Source organism: Myotis daubentonii, chromosome 15, assembly GCF_963259705.1.
Source record: "Myotis daubentonii chromosome 15, mMyoDau2.1, whole genome shotgun sequence".
Classification (NCBI taxonomy): Eukaryota; Metazoa; Chordata; class Mammalia; order Chiroptera; family Vespertilionidae; genus Myotis; species Myotis daubentonii.
In genome coordinates, this window is record NC_081854.1 from 8,433,200 (window position 1) to 8,451,412 (window position 18,213).

At 49.5% G+C, this 18,213-nt stretch overlaps 1 protein-coding gene across 2 annotated transcripts in view; it reads right to left on the reverse strand.

The window, feature by feature from the left end:
• TRPM4 (transient receptor potential cation channel subfamily M member 4) overlaps positions 1 to 18,213 on the reverse strand; it is a 42,280-nt gene that overhangs the window by 1,276 nt on the left and 22,791 nt on the right. For both annotated transcript variants that reach the window (XM_059665904.1, XM_059665905.1), the window contains 9 exons: positions 17,861 to 17,990; positions 17,543 to 17,688; positions 15,904 to 16,016; positions 15,483 to 15,560; positions 12,746 to 13,165; positions 7,829 to 7,961; positions 7,516 to 7,690; positions 6,444 to 6,621; positions 184 to 377 (listed from right to left, as the gene is read on the reverse strand). In XM_059665904.1, coding sequence (XP_059521887.1) covers positions 184 to 377; positions 6,444 to 6,621; positions 7,516 to 7,690; positions 7,829 to 7,961; positions 12,746 to 13,165; positions 15,483 to 15,560; positions 15,904 to 16,016; positions 17,543 to 17,688; positions 17,861 to 17,990 — 1,567 coding nt within the window. The remainder of the gene's footprint in view (positions 1 to 183; positions 378 to 6,443; positions 6,622 to 7,515; positions 7,691 to 7,828; positions 7,962 to 12,745; positions 13,166 to 15,482; positions 15,561 to 15,903; positions 16,017 to 17,542; positions 17,689 to 17,860; positions 17,991 to 18,213) is intronic.

The window sequence follows — 18,213 nt, forward strand, 5'->3', positions numbered from 1 at the left end:
GCCGGAACCCATCGCGTCCCGCAATCCCCACCCAAAACCCTGTCTGAGCTCTCAGACCACGCCCCCGACGGCCTGAGCCACGCCCACCGGCGCCTCCGCCACCCTCCCCAGCTTATCCGTGTTCTTTCTCTCAGGGCCCCGCCCCTGGGGTTTCTCTGTGTTGGGCCAAGACCCGCTTCTCACGAAAATGCCGTTGGTTGGGGGAGGCCGGCATGCTGGCCCGGTGCCTGCGCAATCGACGGAGGAGGAGGCGCACGTGCGAGATGATGATGAAGGGTGGGGCCAGCGCCGGCCGGGAGTGAAATTCCCGGATGAGGCTGTAGCGCTGCGCCTTCCAATAGAGGTCGCTGTTGCCCTGTACTTTGCCGAAGGTGTAGCTGTGGGGACCAGAGGTCAAGGGTCACAGTCAAGGGCGGAGGATCAAGGTTAGATGGCAGGCAATTCGTTCAAAGTCCAAGGCAGCAGGCGGATGTCAGAATCAATAATGTCGGAGGTTATTACCAGATGGTAGAATCAATCATGTCGGAGATTATTCCGAAATGCAATTAGTAGTTAGGGTAGGAGGGCCAAGGGTCGGAGATTAGAGGTCAAGTTGGGGATGGTGTCGTGGATTAGGGTAGAGGTTGTAGTCAAGTTCCAAAGTCAGTCTGAACACAAACAATTGAAATCAGAAATAAAATGGGGACATTACTACCAAACTTATAGAAATAAAAAGGATTAGAAGAGAATACAGTGGGGCCTTGACTTACAAGTGTCCCGACTAACGAGTTTTTCGAGATACGAGCCGTCTCTCAGCCGATTTTTGGCTTTGAGTTGCGAGCTAAAATTCGGGTTACGAGCCAGCTTCAGATACCCCACCGCTAGCTGGCGCAGCGAACGGCACAGTGAACGCCACAACATCAGCCCAGCATCACGTATCTCACTTGTTCACTGTTGATTTGACATACGAGTAATTTGAGTTACGAGCTCCGTCATGGAACGAATTAAACTCATAAGTCAAGGCCCCACTGTAGTCTGGTGGCCGGGTAGCTCAGCTGGTTAGAGCCTCATCCCAGCATGCCACGGTTGTGGGTTCCATCATCGGTCAGGGCACATACAAGAATCAACCAACGAATGCAGAAACAAGCAGAACAACAAATCAATGTTCTTCTCCACCCTCCTCTAAAATCAAGTTTTTAAAAAAGATAACCTAGATAAAATGGAAAAGTTCCTAGAAACAGACAAATTACCTAAACTGACACAAGAAGAAATAGAAAATCTCAAAAGACCTATAACAAGTAAACAAGTAAAGAGATAACTCATCAAACACACACACACACACACACACTGGTGAATTCCATCAAACATTTAAAAAACAACACCAATCCTTTTCAAATGCTTCCAAAAAGCTGAATAGGAGAGAACATTTCCTGAATCATTCTATGATGCCAGCATTTCCCATTATATCAATATCAAAAGAAAAGAAAATTACAGATCAATATTCTTGTTTTGTTTTATTTTGTTAATCCTCACTCAAGGATATTTTTTCCATTGATTTTTAGAGAGAGTGAAAGGGAGCGGGAGAGACAGAGAGACAAACATTAATGTGAGACACACTGATTGGCTGCCTCCCACATGGGGCCGGGTTGGGGATGGAGCCTGCAACCGAGGTAAATGTTCTGGACCGGAATCAAACACGCAACCCTCAGCCCTCAGGCTGATGCTCTAAACACTGAGCGACTGGCTAGGGCAAGCATGTCAAACTTGCAGCTGGCTGGAGTTTGACATGATTGGTCTAGGCCAGTGGTCGGCAAACTCTTTAGTCAACAGAGCCAAATATCAACAGCACAACGATTGAAATTTCCTTTGAGAGCCAAATTTTTTAAACTTAAACTATATAGGTAGGTACATTGTTATTAACTTAACCAGGGTACTCCTAAGGCTTAGGAAGAGCCACACTCAAGGGGTCAAAGAGCCCCATGTGGCTCGCGAACCGCAGTTTGCTGACCACGGGGCTACGGCATAGATCAATATTCTTTATGAATATACATACAAAATTATATACCATGACTAAGTAGGATTTATCCCAGGAATACAAAGGTGGTTCAACATATAAAAATCAACCAATGTAATACACTACCGTAATAGAACAAAGGGGGAAAAAAATCACATAATCATTTCAACCAACCCAGAGACACAGAAAAGGCATTTGACCAAATTCAACACCTTTTCATGATTTAAAAAAAAAAAAGCCTCATAAAAGTCAGAATAAAAGGAAACTTCCTCAACATGGTAAAGGGTAATTTATGAAAAACCCACAGGTACTATCATACTTAGTGAAGAAAGGCTGAACAGCTCTAGCCGGTTTGGCTCAGTGGATAGAGCGTCAGCCTGTGGACTGAAGAGTCCTGGCTTCGATTCTGGTCAAGGGCACGTATCTCAGTTGCAGGCTCCTCCCCAGCCTGAGCCCTGGTCAGGGCACGTGCAGGAGGCAACCCATCGATGTGTTTCTCTCACATTGATATTTCTCTCTGTCTTTCTCTCTCTCTTCCACTCTCTCTAAAAATCAATATCCCCAGGTGAGAATTAAAAAAAAAAAAGAAAAGAAAGACTGAATGCTTTCCCTTAAGATCAGGAGCAAGACAAGGATGCCCACTTTCACCACAGCTATTCATCATTGTACTGTAAGTTCTAGGCAGAGCAATTAGACAAGAAAAATAAAGGCATCCAAAATAAAAAGGAAGAGGCAAAACTATCTCTATTCTCAGGTGACATGATTCTATTAGAGAAAAATCCCAGAGAATCCCAAGAAAGCTGCTAGAGCTAATAAATGAATTCAGCGAAGTTGCAGGGTACAAGATCAACAAACAAAAATCAATTGTGTTTCTATACATCTGCCATGAATAATCCAAAAGGGAAATTAAGAAAGCAATTCCATTTACACTAGGATCTAAAAAAAATTAAGCACCTAGGAATAAATTTAACCAAAAAGGTGAAAGATGTGTACACTGAAAATTACAAAACAGTGATGAAGGAAATGTAAAAGAGCTCCTAAATTATGGAAAGACATCCTGTGTTCATGAGTACAAAGCTGTAATATTGTTTAGAGTCAACTATCTGCTCAGCAATCTACAGTATCAATTGCAATCTCTATCTAAATTCCTACAGCCTTTTATGTAGAACTGGAAAAGCCAATCCCTCTAATTTATATGGAATTGCAAAGGTCCTGAACAGCCACAACAATCTTGAAAAAGCACAAAGTCGAAGGACTCACACTTCTCAGTTTCAAAAATTTGCTACAAAATCAAAAACAGTATGGTTCTGGCCTACGGAGAGACATATCAACCAATGGAATAGAATTGGAAGTTCAAAAATAAACCCATACATCTGTGAGTGCTGTGGCTCAAACTGTGCCCGCCCCCAAAGATGTACTGAAATCCTAACCCCCCGTATCTCAGAATGTGACCTTACTTGGAAATAGGATCTTTATAAAGATAATCAAGTGAAAAGGAGGTCATTATGGTGTCCTTATAAAAAGGGGAAATTTGGACACAGACATGTACACAGCAAGAACACCTTGTAAAGGTGAAGGGAGAGATTGGAATGGTGCATCTACCAGCTAAAGGTTGCCACAATCCACCAGAAATTAAAAGAGAGGCATGAAACAGATTCCCTTCACAGCCCTCAGAAGAAACCAACCCTGTTCATACCTTGATTGTGGACTTCTAGTTCTGAGAATTGTCAAACTATTAGCTTCTGTAATTTAAAGCCACCCACTTTTTGGTATTTTGTTAGGGACGCCCTAGAAAACTAACACATCATGGGCAATTGATTCAGAGTGCCAAGTCCAGTCCGTGTGTGTGAGGGGGTGGGATACTCTCTTCAACTAATAGGCCTGAAACAAGTGGATTTTTACAGCAAAAAGAATGAAGCTGGGTCCCTACCTCACACCATATACAAAAATTAAGTCAAAATGGACCAACAACCTAAATAGAGCTAAAACCATAAAACATAGGACTAAATCTTCATGACCTTGAATTTGGTGTTGAATGCTTAGATATGACACCAAAAGTACAAGTAACAACAAGAAAAGATAAACTGGGCTTCATCAAAACTTAAAACTTTTGCATATCAAAGGAGATTATCAAGAAAAGGAAAAGACACCGAAACCGGTTTGGCTCAGTGAATAGAGCGTCAGCCTGCGGACTGAAGGGTCCCAGGTTCGATTCCGGTCAAGGGCATGTACCTTTGTTGCGGGCACATTCCCAGTAGGAGATGTGCAGGAGGCAGCTGATTGATGTTTCTCTCTCTCATCGATGTTTCTAACTCTCTATCTCTCTCCCTTCCTCTCTGTAAAAAATCAATAAAATATATTTAAAAAATAAAAATAAAAATAAAAAAAATTAAAAAAAAAAAGAAAGAAAAGGAAAAGACAACCAACAGAATGGGAAACAATATTTGCAAGTCATATATCTGATAGGAGTTTAATATCTAGAATATATAAAGAAGTGCAACAACAAAAAGACAAACAACCCAATTAAAACAGGCAAAAGAGCCCTGACCAGTTTGGCTCAGTGGCTAGAGCGTCGGCCTGCGGACTGAAGGGTCCCGGGTTCGATTCCGGTCAAGGGCATGTACCTTGGTTGCAGGCACATCCCCAGTAGGAGGTGTGTAGGAGGCGGCTGATCGATGTTTCTCTCTCATCGATGTTTCTAACTCTCTATCCCTCTCCCTTCCTCTCTGTAAAAAAATCAATAAAATATATATTTTTTTAAACAGGCAAAAGACTTGGCCATAGCTGGTTGCTCAGTGGTTAGAGCGTCTGTCCTTGGACTGAAAGATCTCAGGCTTGGTTCCAGTCAAGGGCATGTGCCTTGGTTGCAGGCTGGATCCCCGGCCTTGGGTCAGGGCACATGCGGGAGGCAACCAATTGATGTGTCTCTCTCACATTAATGTTTCTCTTTTCTCTCTCCCCTCCTTTCCACTCTCTCTAAAAAAAAAAAAAATCAATGGAAAAAAGAAGAAGACTTGAATGGTGCAGCTGCTATAGAAAACAATTTGGTAATTCCTCAAAATGCAAAACATAGAATTACCATATGGCCAGCATTCTATTCTAGAAACATACCCAAAAGATATCAAGACAAAGACTTAAGCAGATATGCGAATACCAATGTTCATAGCAACATTATTCACAATAGCTAAAGATGGAAACAACCCAAGCTTCCATCGACAGATGCATAAACCAAATGGCATAGATCAATACAATGGAATATTATTCGGCCATAAAAAGGAATGGAGTGCCGACACATGCCCCAGCTTAAGCAAACACTGAAATCTTTATGCTAAGTGAAATAGCCAGATACAAAAGGACAAATACTGTATGATTCTACTTATAGGAAACATCTAAAACACACACACACACACAAGAAACACCTAGAATAGGCAAAGTCATAGAGACATAAAGTAGATTAGAGGTTATCAGAGTGGTAGGAGGGAGAAATGGGAGTCATTGCTTGCCTAATGGGTACATACTTTCTGTTTGGAGAGATAAAAATGTTTTGGAAATAGTGGTGATGATGATAAAACACTAGAGGCCCAGTGCACGACATTCATGCATTGGCGGGTTGGGGGGGGGGGTGTCCCTCAACCCAGCCCAGGGGTCCTCAAACTACAGCCCGAGGGCCACATGCAAATACAAATATTGTATTTGTTCCCGTTTTGGTTTTTTTACTTCAAAATAAGATATGTGCAGTGTGCATAGGAATTTGTTCATAGTTTTTTTTTAAACTATAGTCCGGCCCTCCAACAGTCTGAGGGACAGTGAACTGGCCCCCTGTTTAAAAAGTTTGAGGACCCCTGGCCCAGCCTGCACCCTCTGGCAGTCTGGGACCCCTCGGGGGATGTCTGATTGCAGGGTTAGGCCTGCTCCCCAAGGTGGAGGCAGGAGAGGCTCCGGCCACCACGCTGCGCTCGCCAGTCCTGAGCCTGGCTTCTGGCTGAGCAGCACTCCCGCTGTGGGAGCGCACTAACCACAGGGAGCAGCTCCTGCGTTGAGCATCTGCCCCCTGGTGATCAGTGCACATCATAGCGACTGGTCGTTCCACTATTCAGTCAATTTGCATATTAGCCTTTTATTATATAGGATAATAAATGTAATCAATGCCACTGGATTGTATACTTAAAATGGCAAAAATGGTGACTTTTATGTTATATGTATATATTTTGCCACAATAAAAAATTTTTTAAACCCTCAGCCTGGGCTCAGGGAGAGGATCAGAGTCCACCATCCAGGTCAGAAGGAGTGTCTGCCTGGGTCTGGGGACAGGGCAGCATTAGATTTTAGGGACTAAAGGTGAGTTGATTCGGCTGGGATCAAGAATCATTCATGCTGGGGTCAAAGGTCATTCCAGGTCAATGTCATGGTCGGGGTCAGGGTCAAGATCAGAGCGGGCGGGGCTCCTCACCTGAACATGGCGATGAGGAGGTTGACCAGCAGGATGTTGGCCACGAGCAGGAAGATGACGAGGAGGAGCACCACCAGCCAGTTGGCATAAAGGGAGACGCAGGAGCCCGCCTGGGCCCCCACCGGGCGCGCCCAGAAGCCCTCCTCCGAGGAGCAGTTGACATGCTCCATGAGGGCCACTGTGGAGGGAGACACTCAGATGGGGGCAGAGGAACAGAGACCGAAAGAAGACGGAAATCCACAGGGGCACCCGGCCGGCGTGGCTCAGGGGTTGAGCATCAACCTATCAACTGGAAGTCACAGTTCGATTCCCGGTCAGGGCATGTGCCCGGGTTGCAGGCTTGATCCCCAGTGGGGGGCGTGCAGGAGGCAGCCAATCAATGATTCTCTCATCATGGATGTTTCTATCTCTCTCTCCCTCTCCTGTCCTCTTTGTTTGTTTGCAAGTTTATTTATTTTTCTCCCTTCCCCTCTGAAATCAATTTTTTATTGCCTTTTTTTATGTGTATTGAACTCTCCTGATTGATTGATTTATTATTTTTTTATCTTTAATTTCTTTATTGGTTAAGGTATTACAAACGTGTCCTCATCTCCCCATTAACCCCCAACCTCCCCCCCCCCCCTCATGCTCTCATCCCCCTGGTGTCCGTGTCCATTGGTTTGGCTTATTTGCATGCATACAAGTCCTTTGGTTAATCTCTCCCCCTTACCCCCTCCCTCCCCTACTTTCCCTCTGGGGATTGATAGTCTGATCGATGTTTCTCTGTCTTTGGATCTGAAATCAATTTTTAAAAAATAATCTAGAGGGGCGTGGGGAGACAGAATCCCAGAAAGCAAGAGGACAAGACCCAACGAGACACAGCAAGGGTCTGAGACCTAAAGACAGAGGACAGAGATGCAGAGAGAGGAGGCCAGAGTCCCCTAGGGATGAAGGGGGTTGGGGGTTGGGGGCGGGGGGGCTGCTTAGAGACGCAGAGAGAGACGGGGACCTAGAGAGAAGGGTGTAGAGACCCACCCAGAGACGGGGAAGAGAGAGAAGGGACTCAGAGGGGCCAGGCCCCCTCCCTCCTTACCGTCCATCTCCTCCTGCGGGACCTGCCCGAAGATCTGCAGGTAGGGCCGGTAGAAGACGCGGCGCAGGATCTGCGGGAGGTCCTGGTCCCGGGGCCTGAGGAGACCCTCCGTGGCCACCCCGTAGGCCACCAGCCACACTCCGAGGAAGAAGAGGAAGAAGAACACGTCCTTCATCTGCAGGAGAGGGAGATGAGACCAAGCCTGGCCCCACCCCCAGGATCTGGCCCCGCCCCCATGGTTCTGGCCCCGCCCTCCCGGGATCCGGCCACGCCCCCAGGGATATGGCCACGCCCACCAGGCCCCACCCCTCACCATCTTGTTCACGATGACGATCTTGGGCCCCAGCTGTTTATTGACCGTGAAGATGTGCAGCAGCCGCAGCGTGAAGACCATGAAGTCCAGGCAGAGGACCGTGCGGCCCAGGTCATACAGGCCCGGGGTCAGCCTGGGGTGTGGGGGACGAGACAGGGGTCCCTCAAGGGTCACAGGGTGCATAGGAAACCTGCGTCTCCCCCGCACCAGGCTGCAGGTGAGGCTGTGGCCTCCCCCAGTCACCCGGGGTGCGGTGGGGGTGGGGGAATCCCGACCGTCCATTCACCCCGGGTGCACGCAGACCTCACAGTGCCAGCTGGGCCGGGCCAGCACTGGCATCCACTCAATACCAGCCGCACGAGCACAGCCCTAACAAAAACCTAGGAGGTCCCTGTAACATCAAGTTCCAGACATGACAACCAACGGCTGTATGGGGTCGTGGACTGGCTCCTGGACCAGAAAAGGACATCAGTGGGACAGCTGGGCAGTTTGAATAAGATTTCGGGTCTCGATACAGTAAGATGTTAACATTTGGAGGATCCGGGTGAAAGGTGTATGGCCATTCTCTGCACTGTGTTTGCAATGTTTTTTGTTAGTCTTGGGTTATTTCAAAGGAAAAGTTACAGACTAAAAGAATGCTTAAGGTAGCAACGTAAAAAGACAAGCTTCAGCGTTTGAGGAGATATATAGAGCAAAACCACCAAGGATTAGGATCCAGATATATATATATATGATCAATGAACATGAAAATTTTTAAGTGGAGGCAAAGGATATGAAAAGACAATTGAGCCCTGGCCCATTTGCTCAATGGTTAGAGCGTCGATCCTTGGACTGAAGGGCCGCAAGTTTGATTCCTGGTCAAGGGCACGTACCTTGGTTTCAAGTTCCCCAGTCCCGGTAGCAACCAATCAATGTGTCAATGTGTCTCTCACGTCCATGTTTCTCCCTCTCTCTCTCTCTCTCTCTCTCTCTCTCTCTTTCTCCCCCCTTCTCCCTCCCTTTCATCTCTCTATAAATCATTGGAAAAAATATCCTCGGGTGAGGATTAAAAAAAGAGAAAAAGATAACTGACAGAAGTCCATGTGACCATTGGTTATGAAAAGATGTCCAACTTAAGTAGTAGTCAGGGATGCATAAATATAAAAAAGAGAGGTCATTTTTGGCAAAAAAAAAAAAAAGTAGAAAGTTAAGCTAAATTGATTAAAGATTAAAAATACTAGATTTTGCCAAGCATGTCCTTAAGAGGGCACTTTCTTACCCTGATGGTGGGTGAAATCTATCCACATCAAGAATAGCTTCACTTCAACCTATAAAATTTAAATCTCCCATGTAAACTTGTATTACTTTGGAATAATAAAAAATTAGAAACAACCAAAATGTCCATCTGGAAGGGATTGGTAAAACAAAAAAATTCATCCATGCAGTTCTGGAATTCACTGGAAATTTCTCCACGGTAAGCCAAGATCTTGGGATTTATTTATTTTTTTCTCCACGCAATACTTCTGCTAGAAAATGCTAAGCTTAACAAAATGTCTAAAATACGCTGGTACCTCTAGAGCAGTGGTTCTCAACCTGGGGGTTCTCGACCCTTTCACAGGGGTCGCCTAAGACCATCGGAAAACACAAATATAATGACATATTGTTTTTGTGATGAATCACTATGCTTTCATTATGTTCAATTGGTCACAATGAAAAGACATCCTGCATATCAGATATTTACATGACGATTCATAACAGTAGCAACATTACAGTGATGAAGTAGCAACGAAAATAATTTATGGTTGGGGGTCACCACCACATGAGGAGCTGTATTAAAGGGTCGCGGCATCAGGAAGGTTGAGAACCGCTGCTCTAGAGCATGGGCGAACAAGGCCTTCCCCCTTTCATCTCAGGAGATATTTTATACAAAATACAAGAGATAAACGCAAGCTCAGGGTCCTGCCAAACTCTCTGGCATTGCTGTTGGAATAAAGTGATCATGTCGTCTTCATGGGTAGCATTTCTAACATGGAAGAGGCATTCCTCCCAGTGAATCCGCTGAGAAGAGACGAGGGTGTATCCCCTGTTAATAGTCACCAGACTGTGTCCACAAAGCCCTTTGTTCTCAGGACTTTGCAGAAAAGGAAACATGATCAGCAGAGGACTGGCCCCAGAGCAGCTAATACGTGATGACGATCTGGAGCAGAAAATGAAAGAGACTTTGTGGAGACGCTTTGGGCCTGATTCCTATCTCTTCAAGTGCGGAATTTTTGTCTCCGCGCCGTAGGGAAAGAACGCGTTCACTCGTTACATTCTGGCCAGGAGAAGCCTGTCTTGTCTGATCTCTAGCCATCGGTTCCCTTCTTCTGGAACCCGACGCAGCATATTTTCAAAGAAGACCGGATATTTGCAAACACGGACGTGGGAGAAAAGTCAGGACATGTTGTAGGTGAAAAGGAAAAGTTGCAGAAGGATTCATAAATACAGTGTCGTTTGTGCAGCAAAGAAGTATGGGCGTCTCTCCGCGTAAATCAGCGGTTCTCAACCTGTGGGTCGCGACCCCTTTGGCAGTCGAACGACCCTTTCACAGGGGTCACCTAAGACCATCCTGCATATCAGATATTTACATGACGCTTCATAACAGTAGCAACATGACAGTTATGAAGTAGCAACGGAAATAATTTTATGGTTGGGTCACAGCATGAGGAACTGTATTGAAAGGGCCAGAAGGTTGAGAACCGCTGATGGCAATGTGTAAAGAAAGAACAGGCAGGGTGTGCACCCAACTGTCGAGGGAAGTCACTGCTGAGAAAGTGAGACACTTGAAAAGACTAAGAAAATCATTGGTTCCTGTTCTATTCCTTCACTTGCTTCATCTTGTTCAGTGAGGACAGATTTTTGCATTTCTTTGGCAATAGACTACATTTCAAAGATCTTTTTAATTGAGATAGAGTGATGACTCAAGGAGAGAGAGAGAGAGAGCACAGGCCATCCTCTAAGTACCATTTGGGGTGATCGCAGGACATTAGGGGAGCACAAAGGAGGGACCCAGAGTCTGGGTGGGATAAAGGAAGGCTTTAAAGACAGAGGCCGCAAGCCTGAGGCCCACAGGAAGTGCAGGAGTCGGCGTGGCCAAGGAGAGGAGGGGACAGTGTTTCAGGAAGGGGGGACCCGCGGGTGCCAAGACCCAGAGACAAGACAATGTGTTCCCGAGGAGTTGAGATGTGCCCTTTGTGCCGCTGTCTGGGCACCACACAGTCCGATCTGGGAACTATGGCAGAAAGGAACCGACGTTACGTCACCCATTCTTGGCAACAGAAAGTAATTGAGGGGGAAATTCCTCAAAATCCGTTTTTTATAAGTCAGCTACGGCATGGTAGAAACGGTCGGCATTTTTGTGGACTAAATCGCTGACACAACATTCAGGCCTCCCTGATGAAATCTGAACCGATGACATTTCACCCGGGGAAAGTACAATTCGCAAACACAGACCCGAAACTTGGCAAAACCCAAACCAGACAAAAAACGCCAATGATGAACCAATGTTTGTGTAAAACTCAGCCCAAATGCTAGGTAACCATGCTGAAATCATGTCAGAAACTGAGAATAACTGAAGCTAGTTTCATTGCCCTGCACCTAAAACTGATCAAGGCAGTTTCAACGTACTTCCTTGGTAAGAATCCGTCGGCTCTGGTGAAATCCTGATTACAAATTTATAATTGCACAGACTCAAAATATCAAGGTCAAGGTCACAGCCCCTGGACCTGGGATGCAGGAAATGGGAGGTTTCAGAGAAGCTGGGGTGCAGATGAAGAGAAACAAAGAAATCGGGAGACAGCGCTGCAGAGAGGGGCGGCCTAGACGGGTGGGGCCCCAATGCCAGTCCAGGGGGGGGGTGGGGGGGGCGCTGGGCGTGGAAGGACCCTTGTGGGATGGGCTGGAGGGAAGAGCCTGGAGTCCAGGAGGCTGGGGTGAGGGTCCAGGCAAGATAGGCAGCCATGGAGATGGAGAGGGGGGACAGAGAGAGGCAGGGGCCAGGAGGCCAGGGCCTGGGCTGTGGAGGAAGAGGAAAGAGGTGAGGGTGGTGCCAATGCCGGGCCAGGTCTGGGGGCTCAGAGAAACCTCCAGTGAGCTCCAGATGGAGCATAAATAGCGGGTTCTCCCTTTAGTCATCTCTCCCCGCGGGATCAAATTGTTTCTAGACCATCTTTACGCAGTACGTTCCATCAAGAATGGGTTTCTGTTTGTTTTTTAAGAATAATCGGAGATAGGTCCTGGCCGGGTAGCTCAGTTGGTTAGATACACCAACGTTTCGGGTTCTATACCCCGTCAGGGCATTAGGAGAAGCAACCAATGAATGCATAAATAATTGGAACAACAGCCCTAGCTGGTCTGGCTCAGTGGATAGAGCATCCGCCTGCGGACTGAAGGGTCCCGGGTTCAATTCCGGTCAACAGCACATGCCCGGGTAGTGGGCTCGATCCCCAGTAGGGAGCGTGCAGGAGGCAGCAGATCAATGATTCTCTCTCATCATTGATGTTTCTCTCTCTCTCTCTCTCCCTTCCTCTCTGAGCTCAATAAAAATATTTTTAGAAAAAATAATAATAGCCCCAGCTGGCATGGCTCAGTGGTTGAGTGTCGATCTATGAACCAGGAGGTCACAGTTTGATTCCCGGTCAGGGCACGTGCCTGGGTTGTGGGCTAGAGCCCCAGTAGGGGGCGTGCAGGAGGCAGCCGATCCATGATTCTCTCTCATCATGGATGTTTCTCTCTCTCTCCCCTCTCCCTTCATCTCTGAAATCAATAAAAATATATTTAAAAAAAAATAATAATAAAATAATTGGAACAACAAATCGATGTTTCTCCCTCCCTCCTCCCTCCCTCCCTCCCTCCCTCCCTCCCTCTCAGGCACCAGGGTTTGAAGCCACCGGCACTCACCGGCAGCCGACGCCCAGGAGGAAGCAGGTGAGAGCCACCAGGTCACACTGGTTCCACGTGTCCATGAGGTAGAGGTGCAGCCGGCGGCGCAGCGGGGCCTGGCAGTGGCCGGGCCCGGGCCCTCCGGTGGCCAGGCTGCCCCAGCCACCCCCCAGGCTCTGGCGGAACTCCTCGCAGAGCAGGGTGAAGACCCAGAAGTACAGCAGCAGCTCCAGGGCGCCGGGCGCCGAGGGCTGGAAGTCGATGAGCAGCACGCGGGCGAAGAGCATGAGGAAGAGCAGGTAGCTGACCACGTTGCCCAGGAAGGCCGTCACCGGCGCCCCCCAGAACTGGGGCCAGCGCCGCAGGCGTGGGGAGCACCTCCTCCGGCTGGGCTGACTCAACACCCCCAAGGGCATCTTCTCCGGGGGATCTGCTGGCCTGGGGTGGGGGGGGAGAGAAGGGAGAGCTCAGCCTGACCTCTGAACCCGACCTTCACCACTGGCAAGACCACCAACCTCTCACGTGACCTGCACCTTCACGACTTCTGACCCTGCCGAACTGAAACTAAGTCTGCGGTCCGCCTGCCATCTGCTTGACTTGTGACCTCTGACCTCTGAAAGCCCCTACCATCAAGACTGCTGACCTTTCACCTCTTACCGCCACCCTTCTGGCCTCTGGCCCCTGGGGTGACGCCTGACTCTTGTCTGAAGTCCAAATCCCCCTTCTTTCACCATCACGATCTCTGACTTTCTCTGTCTGACCTTGGGCCCTCAGATATGACCTCTGACCCCCTCATGTTTTTGACCTTGGCTCCCCAGGTTTGAAAACTCAGTCCCTGGCTATTAACCTCTGACCCACAGATTCTGAGATTAGACTATGCAGTCGGGTTTTCTCACATAAGTCTTCTGCTCCCGTATCTGATATCCGACCATTCAGCCCTATTTGGCTTCTGAATTCCAGCTTTCTCGTTCCACTCATATCTCTGACCCTTCTCTCCTGAGTGATCAGAACTGAGTGACAGATCCTCTGTCTCAATTTCATCCTGACTCTTAATTCTGACCCAAAGGGAAATGCCAAAATGAATAATACTAATAATAATATGTTCGGCCTGGCCGGTGTGGCTTAGTGGTTGAGCATCGACCTATGAACCAAGAGGTCACGGTTCGATTCCTGGTCAGGGCACATGCCCTGGCTGTGGCTTGATCCCCAGTAGGGGGTGTGCAGGAGGCAGCCAATCAATGATTCTCTCTCATCATTCATGTTTCTCTCTTTCTCCCTCTCCTTTCCTCTCTCTGAAATCAATAAAAAACATCTATAATAATAAAGGCATAATACTATGCTAATTAGACCGGACATCCTTCCAGATGACCTTCCAGGCGAAGCTGCGATGGCCGGGGCGGAGGCAGCTGCAGTGGAGGGGGGTGTGGGGGGGACACGGACGGAAGAGCCCCTTTCGTGCATTGGGCCTCTAGTATAAAAATAATATCGTCAGAAAGCTTGCAGGAAAAACGAACGGGTTTGGAGAAGCACTTTCTCTTTATAAACCAAGCAGAAAATGAGAATCCCAAATGTTCACCAGCTGACGAATGGATAAATAAATGTGCTCTATCCGTTGAATTGTATAACATTGCAATTGTATTCCATGGATGATGAACGGAATGGTACGTGAATTATGTCTCAATAAAGCTGTTCCAAAGAGATTAAGCGGAAAGAACAGTCCACGCTAAAGACAGTGAGAGGCAGAGAGGAGCACGGGTTCCCTGATGACCAGGGAAACGGCCCCAGTGTTTCCATTTCACCCTCTGCAGGGTCCTGGTATGGCGGACGCGCGGTGCGTCAGCGTGCTTCCCAAAGACTGCCACCTCTGACCCCCCACAACCAGGCCCCACGTGGCTTCCCGGGCCCATCGCAAGGCCCCTGGGAGAGGAGCCAGGGACCGTCCTTTTACAGAGCTCTCCAGGAAGGTGGCGCCCCACAGTGGCTAAGAGCACAGATTCCGGCACAAGGAGATCTGGGTTCAAATCCCAGCTCTACCACTTACCAGCCAGGTGATCTGGGTCACAGAAATTAAGGCCTCAGACCTGACTGCCTAGGGCTGTTGAGGAGATTAAATGAGCTGATTTCCCAAGGACATGGCTCAGTGGCTGCCCATCCTAAGTGTTCTGTCACATCAGCTCCTGTCATTGGCATCATCACCATCAGAAGGTACAGAAGTTGGGGCATCACTTCTGACCCTGACCCTGACCCTGGGGCCTTCTCTCCTGCTTTTGGAGTAGTCCAACATTTTCTCTTAGTTTTCTCTCTTGGCGAATATTTTGTATTTTTTGGGCATCGTCCCGGAAAAACCCCCACACACATGTATTTACATTTGACTTGTTTTCTAAGGGATGTAGTGGGTTTCGTAGACTTCTGGCAGTCTGATTATGTTCCTAACAGCCCCAAAAACATTTCTACTTCTGGGAGACTGGGGGCCAAGGCCCTCCCTTTCTCCATTTATTGGCTAAAGTACAAATAGAGGCTGCAAAGATGGGTATAAATGTGGGCCTCTGTTTCCCTTTGACCATAGATTTAGTCTCTTATATCGCCCCCACACACCATTTATTAGCATTGGGAAACTGCCTCCGTATCTTCAGTGGCTGCATGAAACCAGTACCCCCGGAAGCCCCCCTTCTCTGCTCTGGCCTTGCTCCCCGTACCCAGAGCTCCTGCGGCTGCCCAGGCCGCCCCACCGCGTGTGGGCTGGTGCTGCGCTCACCTGACAGGCCCTTCCCCATTGAGGCTCCCGTCCATGTCAAACCCCAGGTCCTTCTGTGTGGACTCCTCCGCTGACCTCCTGGCATGGAGAGAGGCACAGAGTGAGAATTGGGGAGGGGAGAGTGGGAGAGGAATTCTCCAGAGATACCCAGCTTCTTTACCCAGAGATATGGCAGGGAGACGGGGAGGTGCCCTGCTAGAGTCACCCTAAAGGGAACCATCCCAGAGCCATGCCTGCGGGCAGAAGAATTGCCCGTAGAGACAGAGAGCCCCCCAAAAGCTCACCTCCCAGAACGTGCCCCAGTCTTGGGGAGGGAAAGAGAGAAATAAGGCGGAAGCACTGGGAGGACTGAGAGGTGGGCAGAGCTGAGCAGGAAGAATGATGAGCAGCGCCCTCCTACCAACCTAACCCCGGGACTGACCTGAAGGTGATGAGGTTGGTGTAGATGAGTGGGGGGCAAAAGAAGGCGAGAACCAGGGCCCAGATGGGCGTGGAGCTGTCCATCTCCCCCCACCACTTCTGTGTCAGCAGAGACTGTGGGGGTGGGGAAGGTTAGAGCCTGAATCTCCCCCAGCCCTTCCCGAAGACCCCAGGCAAGAACTGGCCCACGGCTCCAGGGCCCAGAGCAAGTGCTCAATGTGGGGACCGCAACTATCGGGGTCCTGGCCTTTGACCATCTTCCCTCAGGTTCGAGCCGACAGTTATTAACACAACTAGAGGCCCGGTGCATGAAAATCGTGCACTGGAAAGGGTCCCTCAGCCTGGCCTGTGCCCTCTCACAGTCCAGGACCCCTCGGGGGATGTCCACCTGCTGGCTTAGGCCCACTCCCCCGCCTCCCCCGGGGATTGGGCCTAAGCCGGCAATCAGACATCCCTCTCACAGTCTGGGGCTCACAGTCTGGGATCCCTTGGTCCTTACCACCCGCCTGCAGTGGGGGCGGGAGAGGCTCCCACCACCACTGCTATGCTCACCAGCCATGAACCAGGCTTCTAGCTGAGTGGCACTCCCCCAGTGGGAGCACACTGACCACCAGGGGGCAGCTCACATCCTAGCGATGGTCAATGCACATCATAGCGACTGGTCGTTCGGCCATTCGGTCGATTTGCATATTAGGGTTTTATTATAAAGGATATGCCAGGTACTGGGCTAAGCACTCTGCATAGATTAGCTCACATAGCCCTCGCCACACCCCAGGAAGACAGGCACTAGTATTTTCTCCCTGGTCACAGAGAGAGCACAGGGGGGTTAAGATAAGGGCATAAAACAGACCCCATGAGCCAGGCCGCTGTGGCTCAGGGGTTGAGCGCGGACCTATGAACCAGGAAGTCACGGTTCAATTCTGGGTCAGGGCACATGCCCGGGTTGTGGCATGCTGGTGGCCGCCAACAGATGTTTTGCTCTCATCACTGATGTTTCTGTCTCCCTTTCCCTCTCCATTCCTCTCTCTCTAAAAACCAATAAAAACATATTAAAAAAAAAAAATAGACCCCAGGAGTTGAACCATTGTTTGGAGCAAAGAACTCTGGGTAATTATTTGAAATGCCAATCAAACCATTCCCACGGCTGGGGGGGGCGGGGGACTTCCTGTTGGGATAAGCTGGACTTGCTGTCTGCAGGCAGAACGCGGGTATCGTATGGAGGACAAGCAGGGCTTCCGGAAGGAGGGCAATTCCTGCAGGAAGGGCAGCCTTTCCTAACCCAGAGTTTATGTCCAAAACACCAGGTCATGGCTGAGGCCATTCTCCTGGCTGAGACCAGAACCGGGAGGGACTTGCTCTGGGTTCATCGGGGATCCTGTGTCGCTGGGGTCTGTTTGGGTCACCGTGGTCGGCAAACTGCGGCTCGCGAGCCACATGCGGCTCTTTGGCCCCTTGAGTGTGGCTCTTCCTAAGCCTTAGGAGCACCCTAATGAAGTTAATAACAATGTACCTACCTATAGAGTTTAAGTTTAAAAAATTTGGCTCTCAAAAGCAATTTCAATCGTTGTGCTGTTGCTATTTGGCTCTGTGGGCTCAGGAGCTTGCCGACCGCTGGCTGGGGGGCCGGCCCCCGCGCTCACCTGTACCCCGTCCTGGGCGAAGAAGGCGCGGGCATCGGCCTGCATGGCGAGCTGCAGGCAGGTGGCATCCCCCCAGAACGGGCAGCGCCGGAGGAGCAGGTGGGCAGCCCGGTCCTCGCTGCTGCGGTGGCATTCGCCAAAGAGGTCTGGGCGCGGGAGGGTCAGCGAGAGGCAGAACAAGGAGCAAGGAGGCCGTGTGAGCGGAGAGATGAGGGGTGCGCGGGGAGCGGGCAGGGTTATGAGAGGAGCGGGGAGACGCACAGACCCCCGTCACCGCAGCCCCGGGCCCCTGCCCCCAGGCACCCTTGCCCCACGCACCAACACCCAGCCCCTCAAACTTGGCTGCCAGCTCCTTCCTGCGCGCTGCCTCCTCCGCCTCGGACTCCAGGCGCGCCAGCACCCGGAGCAGCAAACAGGCCCCTAGAGCCGAGGCCACCGCGTTGGAGCCCTGGAGAGACAGAGAGAGGTGGTGGACAGGGTCCGAGGGTGAGGCAGGGGCAGCAAGCCTGAGATCAAGGGAAGGGACAGAGCCAGAGTTCAGGAATTAACCGGGGTCAACAGAGGCCACGGATAAAGGGATGTTCGTGGATGGATCTGGAAGACACTGGACACCAGGTGGAAAGGTCAGACGTCAGAGCAGCGGTTCTCAACCTGTGGGTCGCGACCCCTTT